Consider the following 18,386-nt stretch of genomic DNA (forward strand, 5'->3'; position numbering starts at 1 on the left):
AGGTAACAGCGAGGGCTGCGGACAGTTCAGTTGTTAAACGCCAGGAACGGGTGTTTCCTGGGAAGATTTGCTTAGAAGAATGAATCGGTAGGAAAAGAGTCAAAGGCTCACGCCTTTAGCAGTTGCCCTTGAAGATAAAAAGTAAGAGTTGAGACTCGGAGCCAGCCCTTTTTAATCTCGTTTCTTTTGCTGAGGTGACAACAGACTTTTCAACTGCCCTCTTTGTGCTGTGGGTCAGTGGGTAAGGGGTGTGAAGGGAACGGCTTGATCAGGGCAGACCTGCATTGCCCTCCATCTCTGCTGTGGCATGCTCTGCCTGGCTTCTGTTAGAAGAGTTCCTCAAAGCAGGTTTGCATCATGTGTGGAGACATATGCAGCGTTTTTGTGTTAGCTCCTCTGAGCACAGAGGAAATCCCAGTGACCACTTTTAAAACCGGTTGCAAATACTTCCTTGCTCATGCTGAGGCTGAACTAAACCCAGATGGTCCTTCCTTTGCGGTGTCCTTGAGGCCCCCCTCTCTCCTATCCTCTTGGCTTTAAGAATGTTTCTTAAAAGCATCCTCTGACGTTTTGCTTCTGAACAGACCTGTATCCCTCAGGGTGCTTGAGTGCTGGCCTGCCCAGCACATGTTTCTCTACTTGGCCCTTTCTGCTTCCTCCTCTCCCTCTTGTCCAGCTTCTGTGAGAGCACCTTTATTTTCTTTATCTTACTGGGTCTTCAGTGGTGATTGGTTGGGCAATGAAAAGAGTTTCCTTAGAAAACATTTTTAGACTCCTGCACAGATTTCCTTGCCTGCTGTTTGAGAATGCTCATACAAATTCATTTACAATTTATTCTGAATGTAAGGATTATATTGTAATAAATTGACTATGAATGTGTGCCAGTTTCCTTCAAGCATAAACAGAATTACTGAGTTGCACTGTAGGCCTTATATTTGCAAGTAACACGGTTATAGGTCTAATAGGTCCTTTAACATGGTAAGAGCTAATACTTTCAGAGAGCTAATTGCTTTTAGAGGCACAAAAGTGACTCCAGTATCATTTCATGGCTGTAACGGTGCATTACTAGATGGTCCTGGTATTTGCCAGGATAGCTTAAATCAGATTTTGTTGCCATGTTGATTTTTTTCCGCTGTGAAAAGAAAATGAATTATTTAAATCTTTCCTCTCTGTGTCTCTCAGTAAAGGAATTACAAATACTCTATCTGTTTCACTTCCTGGTTTATTCTCTTTGATATTTATGGAGCCTGAAGTAATCTCACACAGGCTTTATTCTCATTTTTGGAAGAAGATTAGTTCCAGTGGTTGTCTTAGAAGATTACAGAAAAAGTGTACTTTTAAAAGGTGTGCAATTTGTTCGAGTATTTTCCCAATGAGCAGCATGAGATTTGTTGCAGAGAACGTGTTTTGCATACATATTTGTAATTGATATGAGTTGTAGAGAATGAAAAGAATCAGAACTGCAGAGGAAAACATCTGTGTCCATATGAAGCCAGGTGATGTAGAAGGCATTTGGAAGGAATGAGAAAGGTAAATCAACTGACCAAGGGTCAGAGCCAAAAATGTGACGAAGATTCGAGTGAAGCCATTCCTGATTTTCCTAGCTGTGTGCAATATGCTTTCTTTAAAACTAGAGCTTTAAACACAATTAGGGTTGTATGTAAAGGAATTACAGAGGGTGCCTGAGTTTGGAGACTGACTTCTGTTTTCATTCAGTGGGACTTAGAGCTGGAAGTGCTTACAGAACTCTTCCAAAAGTCTGCACATTGCAAACCTGCTTCTAACATGGTGCCGCTTGTGTGATTGTATCTATACAGGTTCCCTTGTCCCTTTTGTTTTTGCCTCTGGTGGATTTTGCATTCCCTGGAGTAGAAATTTCTATGTATGGGCAAAAATAGGAATGTATTCTCAAAGCCTTTGAGACTCTTCATTCAAATGGCATGAGAATTAAAAGGGTCAGAATGGCAGGACCTGGGACAATATGGTCTACTTCATATTGTCAATACAGAAGTAAAACCAAAACTGACTTCTGATACTACTTCTCAGTTTATCTAATTGTGATAATTTTTATTGCAAGTTCGATAATATGTGATGTTCTATTTAAAGCTCCAAATCTGAGTCAGTGTCACTCACCTTTCACTAAAAGAAACATGTTGGAGAATAAAGCTAAAAGCATGCACGGAGTTGAACAGCTCAGACACTAGAATGCAGCAGTCCCCCCCAAACAAGGAAACGCAACTGGTGCAGTCAGTTTGTGGGAGACAGGCTTCATGGCTGCATTTGTCAATCCTGAGTTCTTTCTCACCTTGTGTGGAGTGGAACAAAATCACGTTTATTCTGAAGCAACCTGGGATGGCATATCAAATAGCTCTTTTTGCAAATGTTTAGAAGCATATGTTATAGTTCTAACACTATTTTTTGTAGTAAATGATTTCACATCATCACTCATACATGGGGGCCAATGATCTATACTGTAATTTTCGATAGGATGTGCATGTGTATCAGTTTACCATAATTATAATTTAGCTAATCAGAAATAGAAAATAAGTAGTCTAAATGGCTGTATAAGAACACGAGGTCCTGTTAAAGGAAATGTCATGAAATATTTTAATCTTCTTAGAAGTGCTGCATATAGTTGAGGCAGATTAAGTTTTGGCATCGTATCTGGAATCTCCCATTTCTGGTGCAGTGGATTAGAATATTAATTTAACAGCCTGTGTCATTGACAGGATTTCCTTCCTGTTTTCTCCAGTGACAGGTTGGGGTTGGGAAAGGGGGAAGGTCGTGTTCACTAAGGTAGAAAAATCTTACATAAATAATAATGAGGATGTGGCTGGAAGCAGTATGGGGTGTGTGTGTTTATATATGTATATGCCTTTATGTCTTTGTATATGTATATGCACACACTTTTTAGAGTTCTAGTCTGGCAGCCCTAACTTTGACCTATCTTGCATTTGTTATTCATGGAGGTGTTTAAAATGCCAAGTTTGTGGGGTTTTCTCGATTATTGGTTTTGGGGTGAGGGTGGTTTGTTGTTTGTTGGAGGTTTTTTTTCTGTGTGGTTTTTTTTTTTTTAATCTCCAGAGCAGTTTTGAGCAGGTATTAACAGCAGCTGATGGTATTACAAAAAATCCTAAGAGACCTGATTCTCTTTGCTCAGCCTTTTTTTATGCTCATTTAGAAAGTGAGTACTGTTTTATACCCTCTCTGCAATCACTTTGTACTCTGTCTTTGGAAGGAGAGTAGAGCTTTGCCTCAGTTCCTATTTCTCTGGCTTTTCTTTGGAGCTTAATGGGGATTTGGGCAAGTTTGATTGCAATTGCCATTCAAAATGTCCCATAAGGTCACAGAGCAGGCAAAATAAAACTCTTTAAGTTGGGAGTGCTAAGTATCAGTTCACCAAAAATACTGGAAATTACATTGCTTTGTTACTGTTATCTTTGTCTTCTATGACTCTCTTGAAAAGACTGAGTTGCAGGAGTTTGCAGTCAGTCATGGAAAAAATAAATGACAGAAAAGGTAGAAAGGAAAGGATGCTCTTGTTGCAATGTGTGACAAGATTTATGAGCTAGAATGAAAAGCAGAAATAGAAGCCCAGACTAAAGGTTTTCTAATGCCTTCTAAAAGTTAAAAAGCACTTTAATATCTATCTATCTATCTATATATATATATTTTTTTGCCTTGTTCTGGACACCAAATGTCCAGACTTGGGTCCTGGTAGGTATTGCTTGAAGGTTACCTGTTGTTCATGAAAGCTAGTGATACTGACGTTTGTTTGACAGGAGGTTTTAGCTATCAATGAAATAGAAAGAATCTTTTTAACGGGTTAAGCCATATACAAAGATGAAGACATTTACATTTAGAAAAAAACAATTTAACTTCACTTAGGTAGTGTCATTACTCTGTGGCTTTACGTAAAATTCGGTTACTTTAGGACAACCTGCTTTGATGGGCATATCAATTATAATTTGATCATTTCTTTAACAGAAGACTTTGAAAAGTGCTCAAAGCTGCATTGCAAAATACTGGATACTGGGTGACAGAAAGAAATTTCTTAAACATTAGGTTGAAACCATTAGAATAAGTGGTGTTGTTGATTTAACACACCCTTGGAACCAAGGCCTTGCATTGTCTTCATGTCTGACCTTTGGGATGCAGCTTTGCCTAGAAGCTGTGAAAGTTCATGATGACCTTCTGGTAGGTGCCGTGGCTATGGGAAGGTCTGGTGATCACTTCCCAGGCCAGTGTCCCAGACAAAAACAGGGAGCTCAAACCAGGCAGCTGCTGTAGCCATTAGATTAGAGCTTTCTTTGTTAATTCAGTTAAGAAGTCTTTGCACCTTGCTGTGCTGCTTGGCTTCTTGGAAGGAGAGGTAGGGTAAGGGGAGCTTTGGAGCTTAATTTATTCCCACACCTCTGTTACTCAGCCTTGGATAGGAGACCACATTGTTTCCCTCTCATTTTTTTTGTTGTTTAGATTAGAAAGGACTTGGCAATTCCTGTATTTATATTTAAGAGCATAACATCTCATGAATGATTTCTCAGTAAATAGTTTTCAGAATAGGCCACGGTGCCCATAGGCATTTTTTGATTGTTTAAATCTAGTTAGCCTTTGTACAAACTTAAAATTACTTACGCAAATTGCTGCTTAACTTTGTAACTCCTATGTCAACAAGATAATTTTGTTTTGAGAGTGCTACTCTATTTATGGCCACGGTGCTGGAGTCTATCACAAATCCAAACAGCACAGCTTCCTTTTATCTGCCTTGCAGTTCTCTCTGGGCCAGATTATGATCTTTAACACTCAGTGGTCCAGTGGTGAAAGACTCCAGAGATCTGAGAATTTTTCTTGTTTCTGTCACTGACTTGCACCATGAATTTGAACAGCATGCTTCAACCTTCTGGTCCAAATACTCACCTCTTTCCCCTCCCCCCCCCCCCCCCCCCCCCCTCACAGCCTTGTGTATCTTGTTTATCAGGTTATTAACACATCTAACCATGTGCTAGTATGATGCTCAGAATCAGTGAGCCCCGGTATCGGCTGAGGTATGGCTGCAATAATACTACTAATAGCTTTAACATAAATGGCCAAATGTACACTAGCTTTGAGAGTGATGATTCCCTTTGCACGGGCATTTCAGAAGTTGCTGCTATAATGTAGCTGTAGTCAGATATGTTTTTGTCATTTTGTAGAACTCTGGAAGTAAAGTGCAAGTTTGTTGGGGTGCCATAGTGTGCATCTGAAGGGGCTGCAGTGCTCAAGACATTGCCTGTACAAGAATCCCAATAGCAATGGTTAATGGCCAGGATTACTTAAAGAAGCTTTTAAGGCCAAGCATATGAAGACTGTATTTTCAGTGTGCAGCTTAGGGGGGTGTAATAGTCCAGTATGAAAAATAATTATATCATTTGCTAACGCAATGCTTATTTTTCGCGCTGTTCTCGGCGCTGGGAATTGTCTGATACAAACAAATGTTTGTGAAATTTTTAGTCTTGTAGAACTTTGAATTGGCCTTCAATTTGGAACCTGTTTAAAGACAATGTTTAAGACTCCCATAGGCTTTGTTAGGCAACTGTGGAAAAGGACCATATTGGTTTCATTCCAAAGAGTTGAGTCCTAATTGAGGTTAAACTCAGTAATTAATCATATGGGCTCTTCCCTTGTTCCACTTGTGACACTTTGTATAGTTGTGACAGGTTTTATTCCCGAAAGATCCAGGCCTAAATTTTGAATTCCAAAATTTGGCAGAAGTGGGTGGAAAAAAGGACCCTGTACAGAAATTCCTAATTTGTCGGCAGAATAGGTGTTTCTCATTCCTCCCTTTCTGTTGCGTTTCATCCATTTTTTTTCAGGAAGAAAAGAGATTATAGAGACTGGTATCTTTTTGCTTTGTTCGTACAGTATTTAGTAGCTGGACTTTGTTCTCTCCTGGAGTCAGTGAGCTCACCTGCACTAATCCTGCTACAGGACCTCCACTTCTCTTTCAGCAGTGCCATTCTATTATGTTTGGTTCAACAGTGTATTTATGCTCCCTAGTTTTTATGACCATGAACATCCTTGCATTTACTATTTCTGCCTTTCAGTATATTTACACATGTAATTCATGCATACCCATCTATATAGTATATAAGGATATCATACAATTATGATGTTTGTATAGCAATGTAGAAAGATGATTTTCGGATCATCATCAATTTAGTGGCTAGCCCTGTAGGGGGCTTTTTCACATCTCAGTTTTAAAATGCATCACAATCCTTAATTCTTTAGTGAGAAAAATGAAAGTAAGGGCATAATTAGCTTTCCACGAGCTGAGTTTATCTGACATGTCAGTGAAAGTGCATCTTACTAACAGATTAATCTCTAGCTGCTGTAGTTTACACATGACAAGTATCAATTATGATCAGGCAGGGAGATTTAGATTTCACAGGAAAGAAAATAAGGAACAAAGACAACTGCAGTGGTATGAAATGATTACAAATGAAATCAAAATCAGGCTGACAGAACCTGGAAAAAAGCATATTTTTAGTATGGTGTGTGAAGAGTCATGTTTTCTTAAAGGCTGAGACACAGTTCATCACAAAAGGAAAGGCTGAAGAAAATACTTATGCACAATTCTTCTCCCTTAAGTACTTGCCACTACATGAAGCTCATCAGTGCTTTGTGAAATAACCCAAATCTGGTTTCTTTCCTTGTAAATGTAATGAAGTGTTCATTACAAGAATTGTTTTTAACGGCTCCCCTCTGGAAGGGCTGGAGTGCTTCTTATCACATCCTTGATGTTTCTAATAAATAAATGCATCTCCGGTGGATGGGACAAGAAGATTAACTCTGGCAAGAGACTGCAATAACTATATTGAAGAATGGGTTTCATACCTGGGAGCTCAGTTTTGTGCCGAGATAAACTGGCATAAATCTCATCGACTACAAAGGGTACAAGTCTGAGTATCACAGATCAGAACTGACTGTGTAATTTGGAAATGAGAATATTGCACTGCTCCCTGAAAAGTTATTTGAAAAGTAAACTATTTACTTATGATTGGAAATAGGTGTTAGTAAGATTTTAATAAAGTTTGAGAGTGTTGTTAGTGAAGACCTTAATGTCAATACTAGTTTTCTGGGGGGAAAAAAGACAGCTGGAGAGTAAAGTTGCCATTTAGTAACCTGAAATGCTAAATGAGTAGTGTTTGACAATTACTTATGTGACCGTTAGCAGTAGCTTACATTTGCTGGGGGAAGAAAAGAGATCTCATTGAAGATACTTGTGAAAACAGCTGCATTTTTCAAATTTTAAATAGAAAAACTGAACACCTAAGAACTTAAGAATGTGCTGGAGAAGTAACCTAGTAATAGCTGTTTTGGTAATGAACTGTGCTTATTTTCTACTGATAGTTTTTTGGAAAACAGTCTTCTACAAAATTCTAAAGCTTGCAACATGGGACATTTGATGGAATAATTTTCTAAGTTTTTTTTTTTAATGAGTCTTTCTGTTAATGCGGAATTAATTATTTTTAAAAACATATACCTCTTCCAGTTTTCTTATAATGCTGTTACTAAGATTGATTGCTTTTTCCCTTCTCCTCTCTTTTTTTCTTGGCCTTAACTTGTTCCCACCAGTGTGTTTTTATTGTGTGATGCACAACTAGTGCTTACTAAGCATACGTTTGGAGAAGGATGGAATTTAGTGGAAAGTCACAGCAGAAATCCCATATTTTTGGCCTTGTCAACAGATACCTAAAAATAACAATCTTAATTGGCAACCAGTTTTTCCGTGTGCTGTGAATTTTTACCATTATTTTTCTTTTCTGACGTACACGAACCCTGTGGTATCTAGACTAGCACTGTGTGTACAGGGGTTCGTAGGAGGGATGGAGATGAGGATGCCTGGAGGCACTGCTGTGTGGATTATGCACCAAATACTGCTTCACCAGTGCCTTTCTCTGGTGGGGTATGCAAAGCAAGAAACGTTGGACCAAGTGAAGAGAAAATAAGATCTGAACTGCTCTTCAGCAATTGTTTTAGCAGTTGTTCTCTCCCAGCCTGAGCCTCTCTCTGGCCTAGCCCATCAAAATGTGAATTGTGGATGTGGACAAATGCAGATGGCTTTGAAAGGGTTTGTAGTCCAAAGAGAAACTGGGGATACAGGCTTGGATCGAGTCTGACAAGGGAAAAGAAGGGATCGGTGAGTGGAGCAGGAGCAGCAGCCTGTAGCCTTGGCTCCTGAGGAGCCCGAGTGCTGCCAGTGCTGGGGCGGCCAGTTGTGAATGGCCTGAAGCGACGTGGATTCTGAAGGAGAGATTCACAGCAGAGCAGTGAGGTTTTCGTGTGAATATTTCTTGGAAGGTTCTCCTGGTCATTTGTCCCCCGCTCTCTCTTGAGGGCTTTCACCAGGGGAAGTGGCATTACTGCCAGCTCAAAGTTGGGAGTTGCTGTATAGATTTGTTAATGAGAGATCGAAAGGTCAGGCTGGGAAGAGCCTTACCAGAAAAGCAGCTTATATTTGGTTGAGTAGGGCAGGCCTGTGAGCGGTGATGGAAGGGTAAGGTGCAGCCTCTGAAGGTTAATGGAGTGTTTTTAATGTACAGCAAATGCTTACAGGACCCTGAAAATGGCCTTGAGTGCTCTGTGCTGAGTATCTGTGTGTTTCAGGACACAGACTTCTCTGAAACAGGACCTAGTTGGGGAAGGTGACGAGCTGGCTTTTTTTTGAAGGACAGGAGGAGCGCTGCCCTGGAAGCATGGCACAGAGCCACAGCCTGCTGCAGCGTATCCCAGCTCAGCCTGCCAGAGCCCACCGAAGTGCATGCTTTTAATGTATTCAGTTTTGTTATTTTTATCTTTTGCGTGGTGTGCTGTGGTGGTTAAATTTCAGCTGAGGTGGGTCAGTGAGAGCAGGTTGTTCCAAAGGTGAAAGGCCACTGAAGAGCTGATGAGCAGCTCTGCAGGGCTAAACGGAGGGATGATAAGCTGCAGCCACTGCAGTTCAGTGTAGAGAGTCTGTGAGAGGGACCCAGTCTGCTCTGAGCTCGGCCGGGCCCAGAGGAGGGAAGCCTGGGCAAGGGCTGGGAAGCCTGACCTGCTTTGGCCACACTCAGCACTGATGGTGGCTGCTGGGGAGACTTTTGATGCGGCTCCATGAATGTCTTTCTGCAGTGATTAGTGTTGGATTCAGAAGCAGCACATGGTGCACACAAGACACACCTGTCACGAGAAGTTTAAGAACTGAGGTGGTTACATGGAGAAATTGTATTTATTGGGTAACATGCACTACTAGCCGGATGTTGTTACTGCCACTGATGCAGAAGCTAAATACTTCTTCATATGTGGTTGGTTTTTTTGTTTCCCCCTGGGCTTTCAAATACAGGCAGATTAAGGAATGGCACTGGGGTGCATATTAGCTTGGTAATTCATTGTAATTTATTAACTTAGTACCTGGAGCAGAGAGGCAGAGAAGGTGGAAACTCAGTCCTTCCATAAGGCTCTTTACCTTTAAAGGCAAAGTCCATATAGTTAGGATTTCTTATCGGAGAATCGAGCACATTTGGTGTGAAAGGATTTGTGACTTGTACACAGAAGGGGCTTATCTTCACGAGAAATGTATGACTTTTTTACTTAGGGGCAGCTAACAAGTGTCAATTGTCACGAGATAAAACATAAGGACAAGGTGCTTTTTCTAGATAAACATTCTAAGTCAGCCAAATGGGAAGGTAGGACTTAATTTACTGCGTTTACATTGTGATAAATCCACAATGCTTGATCTTTGATACGTTTTCCTCTCAGAATAAGTGATATTTACTACTTAACCTCAAACCATGACTCCTTTTTTAGAATATGGAGACAAATTCAGACGTAAAAGACATTTGAAGCTCTTTCTAAAGTGTTAAGAACTATTTTTTAATACAAGGAAGAATTTTGATATACTCTCATAATAGTAGAGTAACTTAGTTTAGAAGGGACCACTGGAAATCATTTTGTCCAGTCTGCCCCCACTCAAAGTAAGGCCAACTCTGAAGTTAGATAGGTTGCTACTCATGTAATCCACTGATACTCTGAATCAGTTTGTGGCTTTTGATTTGGTATATTTGACTGTAAGGTTGACCTGTAACTTCAATGACATCATTATAACCTTTGCACTTTCTAAGAGGAATTCTTTGCTAGGTCAGTGGTAATTTTTGCTAATGACCTAATGAGGTCAAGATAAAACCTAGAGGTTTCAGCTTGTTGCTTTCTTTTTTCTAGTCACAGCTATACTTAAGGTGAAAGATGTCTTTTGAAAGCCTTAGCAACATACATACTTGGGGTGAACCAAAAGCTAGTAACATCAAATTGTAGAAGTAGTAAGCTTTCAGTCAAAGAGGAAGCAAGATAGAAACAGTAGCCTTTGTTAAACATTTGGACTCACCAGTTTACTTCACAAACTGTAACTTCAGGAATTTTACTTTGTCCTTTCCCAACTGTAATTAAGGTCATAGATACCAGACTAAACATTAATGAAAAATAAAAGCTGATTAGCAAAGGAAAGAAGTAAAGGTACTATCAACCCATAAGAATTTACTCGAGCAGAAAGGCACTTCTGAAAACTTCTTTATGAACAGCAATGCTAGGAAGATATGTACTGTGAAGTCTGTGGAATTGGCTGGTGTGAGTTGAATAAGAGGTTTGCTGTAACTAGCTACTAGAACTTGCATTCACTATTTCCTCTTTAATACAGACTCCTGTGCTGTTCTACATTGGGTTATACGTACAGCAGAAATCTTAAATTAAAAATATATTCCAGATATTAAAAGCCATTTTTAATATCTTGGTTTGCTTGTTGACAGCAGTTTGCCTTGATACTTTGACACAATTCATCACCAGCTGCCCTCACAGATATTAATATATCCTGTATCTTAAGAATGCTAACCAGGATTTGCTTTTTTGTCTATGTTTATAGCCGTCGGTCTGGCCAGTATACAATGAACCATGACCATTCCAAGAAGACCCCTGATGGAGCATCGTTTGACCGCTCAGGATCCCAGGACTCCTTGGATGAACTGTCTATGGATGACTACTGGAAAGAACTTGAAAACATCCATGAAACTAGAGGAAATAATCAGGAGGAACGAGTAGCACTTGTAGTGAAAGAGCCAGATGGTAATGAAATCTGTTCTTGTGAATGATCATCAGTTTGCTGATTTAGGAATTTTTCTTTAAGTATTATTTCAAGAGATGGCACCCACCAAACACATTGAAATCAAAAAGAAGGTCACTCTGCTGAACATCCACTTTGAAAATTCTGTTGCCTCTGATGCATATCACCAGAAACAGGCAATGCCCTGAAAAAGAATTGTATCAGAGATGAGTAAAAGGCTGGTTTTCCTTTAAATGGCATTTGCAGAACATTAGAAAGGTGCCTATACTTGCAGATCACAACAATTGAAGCTTTATTTGTAGTTTACTGTTAAACTAACTTACCCTTTCACTCTTTGTGTATGTTGTTCGTTATTGTAGCTATTGTGGATAGAAACCTCACGCTTTAGAAGACAAGCCAATGATTAACCGGGTTAAGTTTAGTGAGTAACTTTCTACACTTGTAACTATTGTGACTGTTCAGTTGTATTATTTTTGTTTCTCAGAAGCATTAATTATGGGACACTCCTGAGGGCATGATCTTAGAAGAAGTTGGGCCATTTATTTTTCTTGTCCTATCAGACAAAAGAGTAGTAATGGCCTTACGGCTACTCTTCTCTCAAAAGTTATTTTTTAACAGTGCAGTATCTGTCTCTCCCCATTCTTACAAGAGGCCCACAGTCTCAGTAAATTGAAATGGTGAGTTTTGCATTTTGGTATGGCCTCTGCATGAGTGAGAAGAATGTGCTCCATTAGCTTTCAAAGGGATTTGTACTTCTGCCTCCCTAGGTGTTTTGAAACATCACTGCTATTTACAAGCCCTCTGAAGAGGGTAACAATGTGGCCTCTGGAGAAGGCAGTAAGGCTCCAAGGCCATGTGCCCAGGGAGCAGGGCATCTGATGGAGCTTCAAGGCTTTCTCCAGAGAAGCAGAGCCCATTGTTCTTCAGCATATGAGCTTCTTCTCTTACCTCAGCTCACTGATGCTGCTTCAGGCTCTGCACTCCAAAACCCACCATTTCCTTTTTATATATAGCCTTCTTCCCCCTAGTTAACTGCTACAGCTTGAGCCCCTCACTCTGGCATGAAGCCCAAGGGAGTCAGCACAGCTGAGTTGATCAGACTGAGCAGATGCTGCTTTGCCCCGCACCTTGCCTAATGAGTACTCCTGAATGTGTGGGACACTGCACCTGGCTGATGGGCCTGCCTGGGCGGGAGCTTGCTTGAGACAAAGCCCTGCAAAGGCAAGGCAGGGGAGAGATGAGATATACCTCACATTTTCTTTGGAGAAGGGGTATAGCTCTTCTTTCCAGTCCTAATAACAAAATGTGAGAGTTTTGTCAGAGGCACAGGATTTGGCACATGCCATAGCAAAATTTTTACTTGAAAATTTATACCTCTTCTGAATGCTGTTAATATTCAGGTGCCCACTTGGATGTGCACTGGGTGCTGTGGGAAACTGCAGTCAACAGTGAAGTTGATATGCCAGCTTTGGAGTACTTCTAGATACCTGATAAGTGGAAAGGTTGCTTGAACATTTGAGAGGGTTGTTGGCATTTGGCACAAGCTCAGCTGCCACAGCGTGTTTTAAAAAACTTAGTGTTTTAAAGAAAGTATTATTAGAGAGATACTGATTTCAGAAGCAGAAGTTTTGCCATTGCTGACAGTATTTTATAGCTTCATATATATATTATATGATATCATATGATATTCATATATCATATAATTTCATGTGCAGTGATCTGTCAATAAAGGATACTTTATCAGCTGTAAGACTAAAGCAACAATTGTTTTGTGGGCTGTCATGTCAGCAGGCTGGAAACGATGTCATAGGAACCGATTAAAAAACAGCATTAAGTTGACTCCTGTAGCCTGGTTTGTCCTTCATTAAATTGAGCTGGTGGACAGCTGTAGGATTAATATATCAAGAAATGTAGGCAGAACCATGTTCGTAAGGGAGCTAAAAAGATTGAGGATTGAACTAAAAATCAATGAAGCAGCAAGGATCAGAAGCTTTCAGACTTCCCCATACACATTTATGCCTGGATACATAAATATAAAATGGTATATGATTTAATAGAAGTGCTGTAGATTATTATAAAGATTGCCCCCAACAGTCTGTATTGGATTAACTATGTTAAAAGCTTTGATATCGTATGTTAACCCTTTCAAAGCTCTTACAAACAATAGCTTTTTTCCAAGTTGGGACAGTGTAAGTAGTTCTTAATTGTGGATCCCCATAGTACTTTCCCTGTGAACTGCATTAACTGTACCATGGCATTAACATCCCGTGTGCTTAGCAGTACTCAAAAGCCAACATCTATGCCTTTTTCTCTTCACCTTGCTCAGAGGGAGAACTGGAAGAGGAATGGCTGAAGGAGGCAGGTCTGTCAAATCTGTTTGGTGAGAGCTCTGGTGACTCCCTGGAAAGCATGGTGTTTCTGTCCACACTGACCCGAACCCAGAAGGCAGCAGTAGAAAAGCGAGTAGAGACTGTCACACAAACCATGAGGAAAAAAAACAAACAGCACCAGATTCCTGATGTCAGAGATATCTTCAGGATACAAGATGACTCAAAGGGAAAAGTAAGTTCCTGTCCATTGTTTTCTTTGATTCTGTGAGAGAGAGGGACATGTATGGGTGGGGGGGAGAAGAGGGATGCGCAGTCACAAAAGGAATCTTTCAAGATCTGTGTCTACCTTTTCACTGATTTTCAAGGGAATTTTCTGCTGAATTTACGGGATTAGCATTAGTCCAGCTTGACATTGCATTAAGCAATTTTAGTATGTAAAAAGAAGTATGTTTATTTGCCTTATATTACTTGAAGGTGATGAATAGAACAGCCACTCCGTGGTAAAGATATTAATCTGAATTAATTTTAACGCTAATGCAAAACATGTGACAACAGTCACCCAAAGAGCTATCAAAAGCCTGCTTTTTTCTTTGTGTGGTAGTGCCCTGAATCCATCCTGAGGGATCTGCCAGATAGGTGGCAGTCCCTGTTACGTACTGCTGCTCTTGTTTCTTTTTTTTAAAAAAAAAGGAAAAGGGGGACATCAACCTAACCTCCTCTATTTTGGCTAGGTCTTTATGCCTGTCTTCTGGGTGCATAGACCCCTCACTAACTCCCAGGGCCTGTGTGTGTCTTTAAACTGTGTGTGGGAAGTTGCTCTGACAGGTCCTGAAGGGTCCCAGTTTCCCTCATGGGGTAGCGAATGGGAGAGTTCCTGTCCCATATGCAGCAAAGGGGAAGGAGGGAAATGGAGACTATGATTAGAATTCCTCTTCTGTGGAGAAATGTATGCGTTTTGTCTGCTCCCCCAAAAGCAATGAGATTTTTAGCTGTAAGAAAACACTCTGACTTGATGGAAGTGGACGGCTAGCTTACTTGACCTCAGCCCCATCCTTTGTTCTCACTGCTGCTGCTGCCATTCAGTGCAATGGTAATGGTCATGGAAAGCAAGGTGAATTTTGAGGGGGTTTAACTTCCTTCTTCCCCCAACAGCTTCCTCTCCTTCAGCAACTTTCAAATTCGTTAGAGTGAAATGTAGTGAGGGGAGTGTGTAAGCTCAAATTCTGAAGGCATAACTTCCTTTTCCACGGTTCTGCTTTGCATGTGGTTGCAAATAGTGTATTAACTCCATAAAAGCTTTCCAGGATCTGATTTGGAATTAACTACACCTAAAAATTACAAGATCTAATAGCAGAGCAATTTAGGTAAAATATCATATAGCTTGAAGCAGTATAATTTCCCTTTCAAGTGTGTTATTTCAGTAAAGCGCAGTAAATACTCATGTTCCTGAATTTAAGCTGCACATTGTAATGTTTGAAAATCGTGTCACAGTGTTCAGTAGACTTCTGTGTATCTTAAAATAGATGTTTTTATATCGATGACATCAGTGAGAAGAAATGCAAACAGACAAATGATTGTAGCCATTTAAGATGTATAAAACAGAAGTTTAGAATATTTATTAAATGTAGAAATAACCGGGGAAAAAGAAGACTTCTTTTAAACAAGTCTCCTTGACTGAAATAAAATAATACAAGTGTAGGCCCTTAAACCTATACCATATTCTTTTCTGCAAAGCAAGATAATTGTATAGAAATCATTGCTTGTGGTTATTCATCTCATCTGTCACAGAAAGCCTGTAGTGCAGTAGCTTCTACCACTTCCCTAGGTAACTTGTCTCGGTGCCTTGTTACTCTCCCAATATTAGACAGCTTTTTACGTAACAAAAGAGGACTGAAGCCATCTGCAGTTGTATGAAATCATTCCAGTTTAATAATAGCCTCCAAATCCCTGTAACCTCCCTTCACCTGGAGGAAAGCAGGAGGAAAGGTAAAACAATAGTCTTGATGTTTTGGATCAACACAACAATTGTGTTGATGTTGGTACTAAATTTCCTGCCATATTCCTGAAGAGAAGCTAGACTCGGTATCTTGACAGCCTCCTAGTCTCCTTCTACTGCTCTGTGAAACAGTAATAATTTTCTGGGCAGTCATGCTATCTTCTTTCACCTCTCAAGATCTCATATTTAAAAAAAAAAAAAAAAAGCAGATTTGTGTTGGTAGTAGAAATCTTTAAAACTTGATTTATTTTTTTTTCCTCAGTATGCATGGAGTTATACAATGCTTGAGTAAAATAAAATTAAAAATCCGAAGTGCTAAGCATTCATTGTTGATTTGAGTTGCCAAAAGGATAATAAAAATTATATATGGGTAAAAACTTATATGGGTGTAGATTTTCTACAGGTTGTAAAATATTTTTTTCTCTAGTAGGTGTCATCCAGTTCATAGAATGGGGCAAATCTTGAGACTGGGTAGTGCAGCATTGTAGAAGGAAGAAGATGGTTCAAATCCTTTCCTGTTTTGTTGTCTCTTCAGGGTGTTCCAGTTTTGCTGTTAGGACTATAAGCTGTAAGCACCGATATTAATGCCAGGCCACCCTGCAAAAGAGATGGGATTGCTTTGTAAGGGAGGCAACCATGCAAGATTTTGCAAGAGGGACGTATTTCAACTGAGTCAGTCAAAAGGTCTCCTCCACATTCCCTTTCCATATACTTTCCAGTGCAAATTATGGCTTCAGGTCAAAGACCACAATTTCTTAGTCTTTGTAACTCTGGAAAATCAAGTCTTATACCTTAGCCTTTTAGGAAAAGGGGTAATGGACTTAATTACTTCTTTTTTAATTACCTAGATTTCAGATCCCCTTGGACTTTGGCAAAGGGTTTTCTACTGAAAAACACAGGTGCGCTTCTGCATAACCCTGAATTGCAGGAGTTTCTACAAACACACGCTTGGTTTTATAGGTGTGCGTATTTATTTTTCCTTTCTTAGGTCTGTGATGGAAGTGAGCCCTCAACTGTGAGAACAAGTGAAAACAAAAATGAAACACAAGATGGAACAAAAGGTAATGCCGAACAACTGTCTGGGCTTTTTTTCCTCCTTTTGTTTTGTAGGCTTTCAACTACACAAACTACTACATAGGTTCTTTATTACAAGTAACTTTTCAGCAAAATAAAATTAAATTCTTATGAGAAACGTGTTCTGGCCTGCATTGATGTGGTTTAAAATTTTTAAAGTGTGGCTGTAGGTAGTGTCCTTTCAGCCATCTGGGAAACCTTGTTTGTTACCAGTGATCGTCTTATAATTGAGTCCTCTGAGGGAAGTCTCCTCGCATAGCTAATGCTTAGGTCTTTCCTGATCCTTAATTTATCCCTTCTGGTTTATCTCTGCTGTACAGTACAGGAAATGAAGCATTATACATAAGCTCATCAGTGCATGCAAGGGAACAAAAACAAATGGACTATAAACATCCAAAAAAAGTGAGAACTGGCGATGTATCTGCAGCTCAAAATTAAAGAAAAGCAGGGATCGAAGGAAAAAGTTATTTACCTTTTTAAGGAAAATGGAAAGGAAATAGCATTATGTGTATGTAGGACTGAGTTGTGTTCAACAGCGTGTGATTACTCCAGAGGGGTGTAGTACCCACTGAAGACCCCTCCCTCTCACTGCCAGGTAGGACAGAGCACCACAGAAGTCCTTAGCTGATTTCATAGGACCTGTTTTGAGAGCATGAATTGTGATGAAAGACTTTCACAAAGCTTTCTGCTGTTCTTCAGGTCAAATAATAAAAGGGTGGCTGCCCTGCATCATCTTAGGTTTCTTCAAAGTAGGGGTTACACCATGTCTGTTACACCACCATACCTACCACTGCAGAGATCAGGATATTAACTGGCAGCCATTTAAGCTTTTAAGATACTGCATTGCTATTCTGCATTGTTTGTATGTTGGGGGTTTTTTTTTCCTTCTTCCAGGGGACTCGATAGCATATAGGTGTTAGACTGACTCCTATAGCTGCTTAAATAGTCAAGCAGGTGGATCAAATTCCCCGCTGCATGTTACTTATCTGTAATTAAGCCACCAAATAAAATACTGCTGCAGTTCTAGAATACTGACTAGTAGTATTCTGGAAAAGTTGTTACTTTAGGATTGGACTTAGAAAACAGCAACAGACAATACAGAGCGTGCATGGAAGTTGAAATGGGAGACATAGATATATAAACCAGCCCTGAATATCACCAAATCTGTCTGTTTCCAGAAGTTTTGTTAATCCTTCCCTCCCTCCCTCCCTCTCAGAAAACCCCACTCCAATAAGAATAGTAAAAAATTGGGAGGACTGCCAGACTGCTGGTTCAGCAAAAGGGAAGGAAGAGATGCCTGGTGCTTGTGTCAATAAACTGCACTGTAGGATTCAGAGCTGGAAAACGACCAAACAATTATTAGTTTTTATCACATCTGGTTCTTTTTTTTTTCCAGTGGCCCTGATGAACCCTTCAGAAATGTGAAGTTCTGAAAGGCAAATCCCATATGCTAGCTCTCCTCAGTACAGATTGTGATGTGGATGGCAAATGCAGCCTGCTTACATCCTGATATACTTCTGCTTTTGTCAACATGCTAAAAGTGGGCTCTGCTGCCAAGATTGGAGCAGGAAGAAAAAATCAGTTTAATTTGCAGTCAAGCCATGCAAATTTGATGGTGTTAAAAGCACCACACCTGTTTCAGTGCTGTGCTGTGATCTTTCCTCCAGAATGATGAGCAAATTAGTGTTATACAAACAGTGAATGAATTTAAGACAAAAAGTAAACCATGCCTGACATTTCAGAAATAGTAAGTATTTATGAAATCCAAATCCAAAGACATTATTTTAAAATGGAAACCCTCTTTAACAGAGAATTAGTACCAGTTTTACCTGAAAAATATTAATATCATCTCAGACAT

The 18,386-nt window shown here is 39.9% G+C and overlaps 1 protein-coding gene across 2 annotated transcripts in view; it reads left to right on the forward strand.

Annotated features, from left to right (window-relative positions):
• Nucleotides 1-18,386, forward strand: part of ARHGAP18 (Rho GTPase activating protein 18) — a 101,083-nt gene that overhangs the window by 50,315 nt on the left and 32,382 nt on the right. For both annotated transcript variants that reach the window (XM_055714479.1, XM_055714478.1), the window contains exons 2-4: nt 10,931-11,130; nt 13,455-13,690; nt 16,443-16,515. In XM_055714479.1, the coding sequence (XP_055570454.1) occupies nt 10,931-11,130; nt 13,455-13,690; nt 16,443-16,515 (509 nt within the window). The remainder of the gene's footprint in view (nt 1-10,930; nt 11,131-13,454; nt 13,691-16,442; nt 16,516-18,386) is intronic.

Source organism: Falco cherrug, chromosome 6 (genome assembly GCF_023634085.1).
Source record: "Falco cherrug isolate bFalChe1 chromosome 6, bFalChe1.pri, whole genome shotgun sequence".
Classification (NCBI taxonomy): domain Eukaryota; kingdom Metazoa; phylum Chordata; class Aves; order Falconiformes; family Falconidae; genus Falco; species Falco cherrug.